At 26.5% G+C, this 17,388-nt stretch overlaps 2 protein-coding genes and 1 long non-coding RNA gene across 3 annotated transcripts in view; 2 read left to right on the top strand and 1 right to left on the bottom strand.

Moving 5' to 3' along the window:
- The window catches only part of LOC145967033 (uncharacterized), a 49,252-nt gene that overhangs the window by 6,639 nt on the left and 25,225 nt on the right, over window positions 1-17,388 (bottom strand). The window lies entirely within an intron of this gene.
- Window positions 205-8,147, top strand: LOC145967032 (lipopolysaccharide-induced tumor necrosis factor-alpha factor homolog). The gene is made up of 4 exons (XM_083091614.1): window positions 205-353; window positions 7,077-7,199; window positions 7,690-7,831; window positions 7,900-8,147. The coding sequence occupies exons 2-4, from the start codon at window positions 7,091-7,093 to the stop codon at window positions 8,000-8,002; spliced, it is 354 nt and encodes a 117-aa protein (XP_082947740.1). The 5' UTR covers window positions 205-353; window positions 7,077-7,090; the 3' UTR covers window positions 8,003-8,147.
- On the top strand, window positions 13,999-16,815 carry LOC145966269 (uncharacterized). Its single transcript, XM_083090247.1, has 8 exons — window positions 13,999-14,010; window positions 14,083-14,202; window positions 14,282-14,399; window positions 14,742-15,003; window positions 15,767-15,883; window positions 16,026-16,116; window positions 16,272-16,417; window positions 16,551-16,815. The coding sequence occupies exons 1-8, from the start codon at window positions 13,999-14,001 to the stop codon at window positions 16,813-16,815; spliced, it is 1,131 nt and encodes a 376-aa protein (XP_082946373.1).

Here is a 17,388-nt window from a genome sequence, read left to right as displayed (position 1 = left end):
GTCTTTTCTTTCCTTCATTTCTTCCGATATAGATATTTTTTCGTGTGCAATATGAAATTATTTATCCATGATACGTCAACTATCTCATCTCTATCGTCTTAATGTAATCTTCCATGAATCGTCAACGTCAATTATTGATTAATAACGCCGGAATTCGTACGCTTATTCGTCAACATATACATATATGACATTCTCCCACCCAATCTTCGTATCCCGCCATTGCGCTCAAGTTCATATGTACGAAGACTCATGGCAGTTTTACGGAAGTAATCTGATTTTGCTGTCGTGTCGCGAACACGTCCACGGACATCGGCACGACATTCTTCTACGAGCGTTCTCCTGTGACCTGACAGGTATGCTAACGTATTAATAGACCGTGACAAATAGACATTGAACCGCAAACGATCAGACAATTACGTTAAAGAAGTCGCCGATGGAATTTTACCGCGAAGTTAGTGCTCAGAAAAAAGTTGTCAGAAATTCTAATCTCGAGGAACGAAACTGCCATAGCTATTTCAAAAATTTCTTATAGCTAAACATTAATCCACTATGTTGAAGAAATATTCTGTTTCGTGATTAAATTTTTTAAATATATATGCATAATATTATACACATATATAAATATATATATATATACAGGGTGTTTCAGACCACCCGTACCACCCATTTAAAAACTAGAGAAGTGGTTATTTCAAAAAAGTAAAAACATTTTCTTTATAAATCGGGTACGCTTTATCGAATGGTAATATTTTCAACTTCTGGTTCCGGCCGGAAATAGGCGATTCAGATCGGAAGTGCATTTTTTTAAATGAAACATGGTATTTTTTATTGCATATTCTTATAGCTTATTTCAAGAGCTTTCCAAAACACTATAATAAAATATTTTTCCCTCAAGTACTTTTTGAGTTATAAGGCTTGAAATCATTTCTTAATTTTACATAAACCGTAAAATATCTTGTAAAATATTCATTTTTCGATTATCTTACCTTAATACTTTTATGTACAAAATAATGAGACAAATCAATTGGTGTAAAGAAAACACATAGTTATTTTTAAGAAAAAATATGTAATTGTTAATTGCAAATTACATATTTTTTCTTCGAAACAATTATGTGTTTTCTTTACACCAATTGACTCCTCTCATTATTATGTACATAAAAGTATTAAGGTAAGATAATCGAAAAATGAATATTTTACAAGATATTTTACGGTTTATGTAAAATTAAGAAATTAAGAAATTCAAGCCTTATAACTCAAAAAATGCTTGAGGGAAAAATATTTTATTATAGTGTTTTGGAAAGCTCTTGAAATAAGCTATAAGAATATGCAATAAAAAATACCATGTTTCATTTTAAAAAATGCACTTCCGGTATGAATCGCCTATTTCCGGCCGGAACCAGAAGTTGAAAATATCACCATTCGATAGAGCGCACCCGATTTATAAAGAAAATGTTTTTACTTTTTTGAAATAACCACTTCTCTAGTTTTTAAATGGGTGGTACGGGTGGTCTGAAACACCCTGTATATATATATATATATATATATATATATATATAAATTATAAATTGCTGAAAATATCACTCTTTTTGCTACATATAAAGTATTCTTTAATTTACTTGACAAGTTAAAGAAGTTTGAACTGATAATGCTCTTTTAATATTTCAAATCTTCATTTGTTCGAACAAAATTATACATACATATATACATACATACATACATACATACATATATATATATATATATATATACACATATATATGTATGTATGTATGTATGTATGTATGTATGTATGTATGTATGTATGTATGTATGTATGTATGTATGTATGTATGTATGTATGTATATATGTATGTATTTATGTATGTGTTATATTTTATTATATTTACTGTTTTCTAAATCTGATTGAAAGAAAAAATTGCTGTCTCAAAGCTGTTATTATAAGTAATTAATTGCTCATTTTGACAAAAAATAAACTTCAATCTTGATATTTGTTAAAAATTATTTTTTATTAGTAAGATATATATATGTGTGTGTGTGTGTGTGTGTGTATGTTGCTTATAAAAAAATAATTTTTAACAAACATCATGATTGAAGTTTATTTTTTGTCAAAATAAGTACTTAATTACTTATGATAACAGCTGATAAATTACTTATAATAACAGCTTTGAGATGCAGCAATATATATATATATATATATATATATATATATATATATATATATATATATATATTGCTGCATCTCAAAGCTGTTATTATAAGTAATTTATCAGCTGTTATCATAAGTAATTAAATACTTATTTTATATATATATATATATATATACACATATATATATATATATATATATATATATATATAAAATAAGTACTTAATTACTTATGATAACAGCTGATAAATTATATATATATATATATATATATATATATATATATATATATATATATATTGCTGCATCTCAAAGCTGTTATTATAAGTAATTTATCAGCTGTTATCATAAGTAATTAAGTACTTATTTTATATATATATATATATATATATATATATATATATATATAATAAGTACTTAATTACTTATGATAACAGCTGATAAATTATATATATATATATATATATATATATATATATATATATATATATATATATATATTGCTGCATCTCAAAGCTGTTATTATAAGTAATTTATCAGCTGTTATCATAAGTAATTAAGTACTTATTTTATATATATATATATATATATATATATATATATATACATATATATATATATATATATATATATATATATAAAATAAGTACTTAATTACTTATGATAACAGCTGATAAATTATATATATATATATATATATATATATATATATATATATATATATATATATATATATTGCTGCATCTCAAAGCTGTTATTATAAGTAATTTATCAGCTGTTATCATAAGTAATTAAGTACTTATTTTGACAAAAAATAAACTTCAATCATGATGTTTGTTAGAAATTATTTTTATAAGCAACATACACACACACACACACACACACACACACACACACATATATATCTTACTAATAAAAAATAATTTTTAACAAATATCATGATTGAAGTTTATTTTTTGTCAAAATGAGCGATTAATTACTTATAATAACAGCTTTGAGACAGCAATTTTTTCTTTCAATCAGATTTAGAAAACAGTAAATATAATAAAATAAAGTATTAGCTGACTCTGTATTGATTCCAGATTCGTGTGTGTAAAAAAATTATTAATTTTGACTAGATTAGCAATAGGGAGGGGGGTATTATGTATATAATATAATCAAATTATGGATTTAGACGTAAAAGATAATAGACACACAGAAGAGAGAATAAAGGTGAGAAAAGGACGCAATCGAAGTATCATTTCAACGAGAATCTGCGTTTGGCTTTGATATAAAGCAAAGTGCTATGGATTCTTTCTTATCGGTTTATCTCGATCTCGAACGTCAGCAGTTTACTAAACGTGAGACGAATGCTTGTTTTAGCCGACAATAGAGTCGAAAGGCATCCAATGTATGCGCCCCTTCGTTTCACGAATCAAAAATATTTTGCGATGCAAAAATTCTATTAAATTACAAACAAACATATAAGATTTTCATAATACAAAGTATATAAATATCTGCATAAATTGTTCATTGAATATTTTGACAATCGTAATAATTGAATGCGATATTCGATCATAATATTGTTTTTTTTTTAACTCATCATCACACGATGCATTATCCATGCTCGCAGCAAAGGGAACAATGACTTCGATGAAGGAATGAAAGACGTTGATTGATTTTTTTTTCAATTCGTGACAAGTGCTTTTTAAACGCGTCACATGATGATGTAATCGAACTGTTATCAGTATACATATAGCATAATGACTTGGCATTGAAAGTGCATACATATGAGTCATATACGTACACATGTATATATAATATACAAATATACACGTATGTACATACGTGTTCCATACGTCGCATGAATCGAATGTAAGAAATAATGCTCGGATTATATGTAATGGATAGTTGCACAAAACTCGAAGAAGAAATACCTCGAGATATTATTAACTGAATATTAGAGACCTATAATCAGAGATGCGCCAATGGCGAACAGTTTTTAATTGGTCACTGTAAAATCACATGGTTTTTCCGCCATCTTGTACCCCATGACGTCATTAATGACGTTACTGATGATGTTTAATGACGTTACTGATGATGTTTATTGACGTCATGCTAATTGTTGCTCGTGTTAAATCTGAGTAAGATCTTGTTTTTTCATGTAATATTATAAGTTCATAACAATAATCTCAATTAGCTTACATAAATTTTTTTTAAATTAAGAAAGATTGTTTTGCTAGGAACAAGCACGGCTGTGTTCCAAAATTCACTGCCAGTACTGAAAATCTATAGTGTACGTCACGTAAACTATAGATTTTCAGTACTGGCAGTGAATTTTGGAACGCAGGCCACATGTGATGTCAATGACGTCATAGGGTACAAGATGGCGGATAGAAATCGTGGTGGGGAGTCATTGGCGCATCTCTGATTATAGGTCTCTATTGAATATGATTTAATAAACTCGTCGGCGATCTCCTCGCTAACAATACAATACTCAGATCGAAATCGTTTGCTCTTCCGATTTGCTTTCCGTTGTCGGAATTATAATAATCTCAAATCGAAAGGCCACACCAGTGCGTCGCTTGCGTGACGACATGTGTTTACCCTTCGTGATCCCTTCCGCTGGTCCTGCGCTGTTCGACGTCGTAGTTAAAGAGGATAAGTCCGTAGATATCTCTATGCTCGATATACAGGGTGACCCATTTTAACTTAGGCAGCCAAATAACTCGAAAAATAAGCAAGATAGAGAAAAATGTTTTAGACAAAAGTTGTATGGTTTCGAGGGGGCCATAAGATGGTATCATTGGTTTGACCTTGAAGAGTCATTTGAAGGTCACGTGAAGGTCACTTCAATTTTTTTAAATGGAATACCCTATATATTTTTGTACATTCTTGTAGCTTATTTCGAGAGCTTTCCAAAACACTATAATTAAGTACCTTTCCGTTAAGTACTTTTTGAGTTATGATGCTTGAAATAATTTCTTAATTTTACATAAACCGTAAAATATCTTGTAAAATATTCATTTTTCGATTATCTTACCTTAATACTTTTATGTACAAAATAATGAGAGGAATCAATTGGTGTAAAGAAAACACATAGTTGTTTTTAAGAAAAAATATGGAATTGTTAATTGCAAATTACATATTTTTTCTTCGAAACAACTATGTGTTTTCTTTACACCAATTGATTCCTCTCATTATTTTGTACATAAAACTATTAAGGTAAGGTAATCGAAAAATGAATATTTTACAAGATATTTTACGGTTTATGTAAAATTAAGAAATTATTTCAAGCCTCATAACTCAAAAAGTACTTAACGAAAATGTACTTAATTATAGTGTTTTGGAAAGCTCTCGAGATGAGCTACAAGAATGTACAAAAATATATAGGATGTTCCATTTAAAAAAATTGAAGTGACCTTCACGTGACCTTCAAATGACTCTTCAAGGTCAAACCAATGATACCATCTTATGGCCCCCTCGAAACCATACAACTTTTGTCTAAAACATTTTTCTCTATCTTGCTTATTTTTCGAGTTATTTGGCTGCCTAAGTTAAAATGGGTCACCCTGTATAATGATCTAATAAGAAAAAAAGTTCTGAAGTAGTGTTAATAACAGTATAATTAAATGCGTTAACATTTCGCGGAGATATGTTATTTTAAAATCAGAGAAAAAAGACAAATATTTTTTATAGCCGCTTCCGATAGCCGTTTTCTAATCATTTATTTCGTTGAAGTTTAATTGAGAATGTTCGATGTGCTGGAAAACAATTTATTGATGTATTATCGAGAAAGATTTATCACAAGATTTCCACAAATTGTGATAAAAATGTATTGATCGCGTGCAAATACGATATTATACACGCATACACACACACACACACACACACACACACACACACACACACACACACACGTATATATATACATGGGCGTAGCCAGCCAGGATGGGGCAGGGTGGGGCAGGGTGGGGCAGGGAGGGGCACTTGTCCCCTCTGACACAGAGAAGTAATTTAAAAAAAATAAAGAAATGTAGAGATTTTCCGAAGACTTTAACATAAATATTAAATATAAGTTCTTATATAAATAAATAAAAAGTTTAGTTGGAATGATAAAAAATTTTATTAGATTTTATTTGATAAATTTTTGCCCTCCCCTAGATAAAATCTTGGCTACGCCCATGTGTGTGCGTGCGTGCGTGCGTGCGTGCGCGTGCGCGTGTGCGTGCGTGCGTGCGTGTGTGTGTGTGTGTGTGTGTGTGTGTGTGTGTGTGTAAATGTGTATGCGTATAAGAATAAATGTGTGGTATAGATTCTGCCAGGAAATTCATTCTGCAAACAATAATACTGTATTTGTTAATAAATATTTTTTGCAAAGAAAATGTTAAATATAAATTAATTCTGATTTCTTTAAATTAAACTCGTTATAATGGATGTTATCTATATACTTCACATATATTATCTATAGATAGATACACACATTTTATTTTATTTCAAATGGATACGCAGAATCGATAGAAAGATATTATCGAAATTGGGGCGAGGTCATTCAGAACGTGCTAAATCTGTATAAGCCTTCACAACTGGAGTATCTGTTTTTTGCACAGTTTTTATTTTTACTCGATAGCAAAATATCCACTCTATCGATTTAATTCAGTTTAATTCTTAAATTTGTTCTATTTGCAAAATTTGATTTAAACCGATGACGTAGAAACGAGTATATTGCTACTTTGTTTTTAAATTGTTTTCACCTGTTTTTATTCATTTTTTATACGAAGCATCTCTTTCTCCTCCTCTCTCTCTCTCTCTCTCTCTCTCTTTTTCGTATATTTTAATCTTTTAGCTATTGTAAATATTATAATATGTTATCATAAAATCATACTCCCCTTAATGAATGATTCTTGATCTTATATTAAATTGTAAATTTTTTTATATTTTACAATTAAAGAATAATCGTTATCGATGGATAAAATGGAGCAGAACCCGCCGCCACTTGGTTTTGCCGCACCTCCATACACTCCATATCCACAGCCACCGCCACCACCACAACCACAGCCACCACCGCAACCAAGTATGTATACATATAAGCAAAATGTTGGAAGTAAATTATCAACAAATTTGAGCGGAAAATCGAGTGTCTAAGCTTGTGTTTTGTTGATAGAATCTAACTAGACAGTAAATTGGCGAAACAGAAACAAATCAAGCATCAAATATTTATTATATGTATTGATTAAGATCTGTTTGGTCTTTGCCATTAATTTCTGTATTTTATTGAACTTTGTTAAATATTTCTGCCAGCATTTTATTAACAGCATTATATATCACATTTTGTATCAAATTTATAGAATCTATAGAATCTATGAAAATCTATCGTTAAAATTTGTATGATAGTTATTTTACAAGTTTTATTATCGACAAATTTGCTTCTTTGTCTATGAAATATAAAAATTTTAGTTATAAATTATTGAAAAGGAATAAACAATTTTTACTTGCTACGCTTTCTTAATAAAGATTCGAAATTTATAATTTTATAAAATTTAATATAATTTGATTAAATATAGGTGTCATTATAACGGCCACAGCTTTCGGCCCACAATCGCAACATTTGACTTGTCCACACTGCCGTGCTAATATATCCACACGTGTGGAAACGGAAGCGAACATGAAAACTCATTTGATCGCGCTGCTTCTTTGTGCTTTGGGGTAAGATTTTGAGATGTAACGGATCTTAATAAAAAAAGTGACAATATTAAATCTCAAATATTTTCCAGACTCTGGTGTTGTGTACCATGTCCCTACTGCATGGACAGCTGCCTGGCGACGAAACATTATTGTCCATCATGCGGTTCTTATCTCGGAATAGCCGAAAATTGACCAATTCTCAATTAGATAAGAATACAAAGAGATACTGCGGCATTATTGTCGATCAATATGTATAATGAAAATTTGTGTATGCTTTAAAAAAATATCAATTATTTAAAATATCTTATGTTAGCTAAAATATATTGATATAAAAGTCTTGATGTTATACAAATTTACAGTGTATATTGCGAAAAACGAAATATATTACTCTTACTTACTTTCTAGCAAACAGGTATATATATATATATATATATATATATATATATATATATATATAGTCATAAAATACAACGAAAGTAATAGAATGTATACATTACATACAATATACATACTACATAATACTCATTGTATGTAACAGTTACATTCAATTTATATTGATAATATTTTATGACCAGTAAATAACAAATCAATATATATATATATATATATATATATATATATATATATATATAGTTATATATATATATATATATAGTTTTGTTATTTATATATGTATATTATATAATTGTGTTTTATATATATATATGTGTGTGTGTGTGTGTGTGTGTGTGTGTGTGTGTGTGTGTGTGTGTGTGTGTGTGTGTGTGTGTGTGTGTGTGTGTGTGTGTGTACACATATATATAGAAAACACAGTTATATAAAATAAAATTATATAATTATAATATAAATAAGGCATAACTTATATAACAAAATAACATGGGTTAGCCCTTACAAAATAGTTATATTTTGTTTGCTGGGTTATTTTTCTAAATAGAAGAGATTATGTACATATAATTTTTTATTATTGTTTGTCACATTTCATTGAAATATCTATAATTTTTTACTCCATAAATGCGAAAATGTAAAAAACTTTAATACAATGATATAGTCAATTTTACGGAATGTTTCTTTATTCATATAGTTTCTTTATTCAAATAAACAAAAATATATCAAAAAAATCTATAATATTTTTTATTTCTTTTCTATTTTCATTAGAATATTATACAACGCATTTGTTAAACGCTATTTATTTCCTTATTTTATGTATTATTTAATAAACTACAATTTAAAAAATCCCAAATTTAAAAAGGAAATATCTTGGAAATATGAAAATTTAGCGTAAAATTTTATAATATTAAATTAATTTATATAAATAATATTTTTTTAATCTCAAACTAAAATAAACTATATTTAAATAAGACTTTAAATTAGATTTTATATGACATTTCCTCGATCATTAAAATTAATTTAAAATGCAAAAAGAAAGAAAAAATATTCAGCTTAAATTTATATTCTAAAATGTAAAATGTATTTCGGGACGATAACAAATTAATCGTCATCATTTGGTTATCGTCTTTCAGCATATTATTGTTAAAATACGCAGTTATTCAAGTGAAAAGACAGGCGCAATTCAAATAAGAGAACAATGTGTAATGCGAAACGCTCCATATATTGTTGAATTCGAAACGCTAAGTATCTAATATAATTGATTTTGTAAATCTAATTTTTACGAGCAACAATATTTTTGATATGTTTTTTAAATAGACATTTAATACTGTATTTAATAATAAATTGCGTAATTACCGAAAAAGTTATTTTTTGATATAAACTTTGCAAAATATAATTAATAAAAAATTATAATTAAACATAAAATATCTAAAGAATAATAATATTATTGTATAAATATTTTATAAAATATTAAAATTTTTATACATACAAAATCATTCATTAATATAAAAATATTTTATTGTCGATAATATAAATATTTTAAGTAGTTTAAAATAAAATCTGGAATACTTTATATGTTTATAGGCGCGTTCTATTATACAATAATTTAAAACGAATCATTGTAGATAAAATAAAAAAAGAATAAGAATATATCTAATTTGAAAATAAGATGATATATAGATTATAAATAATTTATACATTATTTACCGTAAATCATTGTAAGTTGCCTCTAAGATGATTTTTTTTCTCTTGTTCATTCTTTGCTGTTTCTCCATAGTACTCATATTCACTCGCGAAAACATGATCAATTATGATTAATTGCACAATGATTGCAAAACATTGCATGGCATTCTCGATTACTGAATCATATACTATACACTGAATAATCATCCACTCTTTATTACATTATAAGAGAACAACATACGAAAAATATGATTGACGTTCTACACGAAGTTAATCATGCGTCATGCGTCATTCGTTACATCCATGTTAACTCTATTATATATTGTATATTATATTTTATATTGTACATATGTACGTATATATGTAGTATCTGCATAAATTGTAAGATCGAAAGGTGAAGGTGGTGAAAAATAGTGAGATATATCAATTTTTTAAATTAATAATTAATATATGCTTATACACACACACATTTTAGAAAAATTTAAAAAGCACCAGAAATATATTTAATTTTAAGCATTATTAGAGAAATAATTGTTATTCGTACGAATCGATAGCTGAAATTGAAGGAGCATAACAAAAACTTATCATTTTTATACCTTTTGCTTTAATTTTTATTTATAATAATAAAATATTGTGCTTCAATTTATCGTCGCGATAGTTTTATCAATTATCAAAAGTTAATTAATTAAATTAAATTAAATTAATTGTCAATTAATTTATTAAATTAATTGTTAATTCTAATAATCATAACGAATTATATTTCAACACTTGTCACGCTCGTATTTAGGAAAAGAATTCGACATTTTATATGAAGTTTTTTCTTCAGCACTACTTTATTATTCAAGTGTCGCCGTATGAATGATAACAAGGCCATATAAACAATAACGCGTTATACGCACAGATATCTATACTATAACTAGATCGCTAACTCCCATTGATTTTGTACATAAAATGTGTCCCCGAAAACCATGTAATATGGCGGTCGCGCATGCGTAATATTGGTGGAAAACTAATATGGTGGACACTTGTAGCCAGCTACTATTTAAGTTTTCACCTTAAAACTTTGTACTTTTTACATTATAAACTTTTAATTTTGTAATAAAATAAATATAAATATATATATAAATATATATATATAAATGTTATATACATATATTTTTAATCTTTATATATTTTTAATCTTGATTTTAATTATATCATATACCTTTTAAATATATTTTGATATATTTTATCTTTAAAGGCTGTGATAAATTTTAATTAAAAACGAAGAACATTATATAATATTTAAAAATAACTTATATTCAACTGTAAGTTTATACACAAATTACATACTTATGTACATTGTACATAACATCAACCAATCACAAACGTGACTGCTGTCCACCAACGTTACGCATGCGCGAGAATTTAGTACATAAATTTCGTGGACATGTATTTGACGCAAGTTAGCGGTCTAGTATATAGTATAGATGTCTGTGGTTATACGTCGCTAAGACCGAACACCATTATTATTGATCATTATCGAAATATTTTACGCGAATTATGACATATACGTATACATATACATATCATATAGTTCTACATATACATTGTATGGGAAAAAGGGAAAAAAATGATAAATTTTATTATGATCTTTCGATTATTGATTCTTACAGATAATAATTATTACTTTAACAATACTTAGAATTAAATATATTTCATTTAATGTTTTTAGAATTTTTCTCAAATGTAAGCATATATTAACTATTAATTAAAAAATTGTTACATTACTACTTTTCATCATTTCAATCTTTCGATCTTGTGATTTATACGTATATTATATACATATATATCACACAATAATAGCAATATAATTTATAGTACTAAGTATCTTAAAAAACAAATAAAAAAATTGATTGTGGGTAATTGGATTTATAAAATCAATTACAAAAAACTTTCATAAATATTTTAAAATATCACTCAATTTGTATATATATAGTTGTTATAATTATATATATATATATATATATATATATATATATATATATATATATACATGCAAAGTATAATACATCTATTTTTACCTCATTTTTTTCTTTGATTTTAGAAGTATGTTATTGTTTGCCAAATTACTAATGTCTATTTAATTTTAATATTTATGAGATTTGTCTTTTATGAAAAAATTTTTCGTATAATTAAAAAATCTAAATAAGGTTGAATAAATGTCTTTTAAACATCTGTTTAATTTTTTTTTGAAATATGGCAATATTAATCATTGTCTTCAATAATAACAGAACTTTCAAACAGGACTCTTTTTTTCTGAAAAAACTCACTGTTGCTATTTTTTACTTATTTAAATTTACTATTACTCTCAAAAATTTTTTATATGAAGAATTTTATACTCACATGTATAAGCGCTTTGTAAAACTACTTTATACTATAAAATTTTATTTTAAACCAAACTTTTTCATAATATGACACACATGTATACATAATCAAGAGCACTTTAAGAGAGCAATGGTAGTGCACTGCTCGATGTCACGAATGACAATGAAGTAATCGCGCCAAGCTGTCTAAAAATCTATAATCGTGCGTGTCCCAAGGTGAGGAAAAAGAAGGATGTATTATTTCTCCCTTATCCTGGGAAAACTACACCTGAACACGCTATTTCGATAATATGACACGTTGTTTTGATAATTGAACTTCATAGTGTTTCCTTCAATGCAAAAAAAAACACGAACAATCAATTAGCTTCCCCAACTTCTTTCTTCGGAGGGTAATATAAATATTCCCTTGATTACATACTAGAAAAATATTGTTTTAAAAGTTATTACTCATAGCAGAAATAGTTGGTTACACCATTTTGTTGGAAAACGTCTATTAAACTGTATCTCGATATAATTGTATTTTTTTCTTTTTTTCGATATGTCTTCGAATCGTTGTGACACAGACTTTGCCGAGAATCGTTATTACAGAATAAATCAAATATTTCTCTCGATGCTCAACCTGGGGCCATATCGACGGTCAAAATTTGCGAAAATTAATTGTGTTTTCCATTTTGCTATACTGCTGTCTTATACGTCAGTTCAGGTATTAATAATTTTTTCTAAATATTACATATGTAATATTTATGAAAATGAAAAGAAAATTTAAAGTGTTTCATACAATACGTATGTATATATGTATTGTATGAAACACTTTAAATTTTCTTTTCATTTCTATTAATCTATCATCTTTTGTCAACAAAATAAAATTCGGGTATAATTAAATATTAATTTATTGCTAAATTGTTACTCCACTTTCTTGAATTTATTGTTCCTATTTGGTACAAAATTTATGTGAAAAATAAAGCTATTTTAATTACATTAACACTTTCACTTTCGATTTATAGCAAATTGTACAAAAATTCAGAAATTTTTTGCTAATTAATTGTATTCTCACAGATATTATTAATAGATTATAAATGGATTATAAAAATATTTTTATATGTGTACTAATACAGAGAATATACTATAAATATATAATAATAAAATATATTCACAATAAAAATTTAATTTATATTATTTTTTTTAATAGTTTGAAATTGCACAAAATAATATATTAATCACATAAAATCTCATATTAATTACATTTGTTACATGATTATAGTTCTGTTATATAATATTCTATTAGGAATTATTATCCAAACTCTATTAATGCTTATAATTTTCTATATTACATTTGTAAAAGTTTAATATTTCCAAATTTTACTGGCAATTCCTTTTTTATTCCTAATCTAATTGTTTTCTCTTGTTTTTTTTTATTATAATTCATAATATTTTTTTCGTCACTAAAGAAATATTAGCATCATATTAAGTCAATATTCCTAATTTTAATATTAATTTTTTGCTAATTGATAGTAATAAATTTAAAATTAAATAAGTAAATTAGCAAACTAAATAAGTAAAAGCATTTAATTATGCTATTTTTTATTTGAATTTGATTTTCTCTGGCAGAGAGGCTACATTATCGGAAACTTATTAATGTCTCAAATTTCTGTTAATTTTACAGAAATCTAACTCTTTAATGATTGTTTATCTAACAAATATATTTATTGATTCATATAAATTCAATATTATAGCATTTTATTTTAGATTTATATGTTCAGAAAGGTATACAATAATGTCTTGGTGTAGATTATATACCAAGACATTATTATATTTTTACATCTTCATTGCTTTCAGTGGACAACATTTCTAACGTTCCAACTAACTATCAATACTGTTATTATGAATCTTGCGTATGCTATACCATCTCTCTCATATATCGTAGAATACTATTCGTTTTATGCTAAATCTAACGAAGTAAGTAGCTTTCTTTGTATTCTGTTGTTTACATTTCTTCTTGAATATTCGGACATTATCTAAAATAATTCGATGATAGGTGAAACGAATGTGGAAAAATATTCGTGATAGTTGGAAACTTTTAAAAAACGAGGCGGAACGCGATATAATGCGACAATATGCATCATCTGGTGAATTACATACCAAACTAGCAGCATGTAATGCAAATTATTTAAAAAAAGCAAATGGCCAAGATTATGTTTCAAACAAATTTCTTTTAAATATAAGTAGCTCGAAAGATTTGATTTTAAAGACTCACGAACTGATTTTTGAAGATATAAACATGTCTTACATTTCTTCCTCGAACTGAATAATGCGTTAGATTCCCTTTATTCTTGTATATATAGGCCTATATAAATAATTTAAACAGTATTTCAAGTAAAAACTACTTAAAGTAAAGTATTTTGTATAAAGCATTTTATATGAAAAGCAATCTAGCTACTAATAAATTAATAAATTATTAATATTCCAGTAAAAATAACTTTTACGAAAAATTTTAGTGAGTATCACCGTGTGCCTTCTTCTATATGCATTCTTTGAATTTATGCCTACTATTCTTGACGTAATTTTTCCGTTAAATGAAACTCGCCCACGCGAGTTACATGCTTTGACAGAATATTTCGTCGATAAAAGAAAGTATTTTTATGCAATTTTATGTCACTGGTTGATAGGAACATATTTTAGTGGCATTATCGTGATAACCACATGTACCTTACATCTTGTACACGTGAAACATATTTGTGGATTATTAAAGATCGCCAGGTAAGGTTTAGAATTTTTATGATATTGAACAAATAAGGATTTAATATTATATGGCTGAGATAAAAAAATAAATAAAGAAATAATATTTTGCATTAATTTTGGAATTCGAATATTATACATATATTAATAAATAATAAATATTTAATATAAATAATAAATAATAAATATTTAATTTAAATTTATTAAAAAGAATTTTCAAATAATTTTTTAATTGTAAACACTTATACGTATTTTATTATAATACTAGCTGTACCGTGCGCGCGCTGCTACGCCTACAAAAATCGAATTTAAAGAGAACTCGTTATAACAATTCTGTGCTCATTTTTTTTTATTGAAGTGCTCTTGGATATATCATTTTTAACAGCACCCGAAAGTATGCAATCTCATTCAAAAAATGATAAAAACGCATCGTAACGGAACACTGCTTCACGTATCATTACGGAATGTTGACTAAAACCTTCCCAGGAGTTCATAGATCATTTCATCCGAAGCAACCTATATGATTAGAGCTAAACTGTGGCTTCCTATAAGACACAAACAAACAAACATTCATTTTTATATATAGAGATAAAAGAATCGTTATTAATCATTGTTTTTAAATTCAGACATTACATTTTCCATTATGTGTATTTTTATTAATATAAAATTTAATATAAAATTTTTAATTAATGTAAAAAGAAAATGTATAATGTAATTTGTGATATATATGCATTATAAAAAAATATATATGCGAATAAGGAAGTGATTAAATGTATCTTTGCAGCTATCGAATCAAACATTCACTCGACAAATACATATTATGGAATTCCATCCGAGAAGAAGATCAGACGGCTATTCAAAACATACGCGCGGCCGTGGACGTACATCGTAGAGCTCTCGAGTCGGTATTTACATAATGCACTTTCAATTTGTAAAATTTGCGAAATATGAAGATATTTGTGTTAATTTCTTACTTGTTGTAACGATTACATTCGAATATGCAATATTTTTCTCATATTTATTATTATCTTTTATTATTGAAGATGCAGCGAATTTGTCGTAATCACTTTTACATCAACATTTTTCTTATTAGTCGTACTCGTCGTGGCATCTTTAAGTTTAAATTTATTTCGAGTGAGTTATATTCCTCTTAAATTTTTACATCTTTTATTATAATTATTAATATATAATAATTACATGTTATAATTCCTTTTAATAAATAAGCAAGTTATACAAACATTCTTATGTACGTATATATAATGCCAAAAATAAATTTTACATTATTTTAGCTGCTCAGAGCATTAATTTTGCTAGATGACGTAACCGAATTGATTATAGCAATATTATTCATTAGTTTGCATTTTGCATTTATGTTTGTGGCTAATTATTATGGACAGCAAATCACGGACCACAATACCGAAATTTTTGAGAAAACGTGAGTTTCTATTATAAATAGCATAACTGCTTTCTCATTATTTCCAATTAAAAATCTGATATTCACGAAATAAGTTTGAACAAAAGTTCGGGAATTCATATGCAAATTTAGAATAATTTTTTATTATTTACAGATATAATATACGGTGGTACATGGTTCCAATAAAGATCCAAAAATTACTATTATTTATAATGCAGAACACCACAAAGCTACATATTATAAATATCGGTCGCTTAATCATCGTTTCAATGGAAGGTTTCACTAAGGTAAAGGTAAAACAAGATATAAATGAAAAATTTATGGAATCTTACGAACAAAAAATATTTAACAAAGTATTTGTATTACAGCTCATAAGCTTGTCGATATCTTATTTCACAATGATCTATTCTATAATGTAATATTTAAGGTGAATGAATTCATCAAAGTTAACAATATTAGAAAAATGCTAATTGTGTTAACAATTATATTTAGCATTAGTATGCAAATAGGAAATACCGTAGTAAATTCATCCTTTGTTAAAAGGATTGACAAAAATATATATCATATCACACAATGATTTATTCTATATACAATATTTATTTTTATTATATTTTCACAAGTAACCTGAAATGCATAACCACTGATCGTAGAAATTCGTACGATATGGAATAATTTTACAAAATAGAAATATTTATATGACCATCTGTAGACAATATTTGCAAGAAAGAAAAAAGATAAAGGGATAAAAAGATACAGTTCGATTACACTATATTGTAGATTAAGTTTTTTATTGATAAAATATGAATTGGCTATTTCTTTCAAATTATAATATTTCTCTCTAATTATTTTATAAAATTCGGTTATTAATCTAATCAATATCAATATTATTAGATGTTCTAATAAACAAAAGATAATAATCAATTATTTTCTATTTATTAGCACATCCCATCTCTAAAATTGTATCTCTTAAGTCTCTAAGTTTTTATGATAGT

This window comes from Camponotus vicinus, unplaced genomic scaffold, assembly GCF_025532165.1.
Source record: "Camponotus vicinus isolate PSW18456_S1 unplaced genomic scaffold, iyCamVici1.0 SCAF_2, whole genome shotgun sequence".
NCBI lineage: Eukaryota > Metazoa > Arthropoda > Insecta > Hymenoptera > Formicidae > Camponotus > Camponotus vicinus.
This window is presented reverse-complemented; position numbering and strand designations above follow the sequence as displayed.

Excerpts from the sequence above, each read along its gene's own strand:
- LOC145967032 (XM_083091614.1), top strand. The coding sequence starts at position 7,091 with ATGGATAAAATGGAGCAGAACCCGCCGCCACTTGGTTTTGCCGCACCT. Across the intron at positions 7,200-7,689 it reads ACAGCCACCACCGCAACCAA|GTGTCATTATAACGGCCACA; the intron begins GTATGTATACAT and ends GATTAAATATAG. Across the intron at positions 7,832-7,899 it reads CTGCTTCTTTGTGCTTTGGG|ACTCTGGTGTTGTGTACCAT; the intron begins GTAAGATTTTGA and ends AATATTTTCCAG.
- LOC145966269 (XM_083090247.1), top strand. Across the intron at positions 15,884-16,025 it reads GTACATCGTAGAGCTCTCGA|ATGCAGCGAATTTGTCGTAA; the intron begins GTCGGTATTTAC and ends TTATTATTGAAG. Across the intron at positions 16,418-16,550 it reads ACCGAAATTTTTGAGAAAAC|ATATAATATACGGTGGTACA; the intron begins GTGAGTTTCTAT and ends TATTATTTACAG.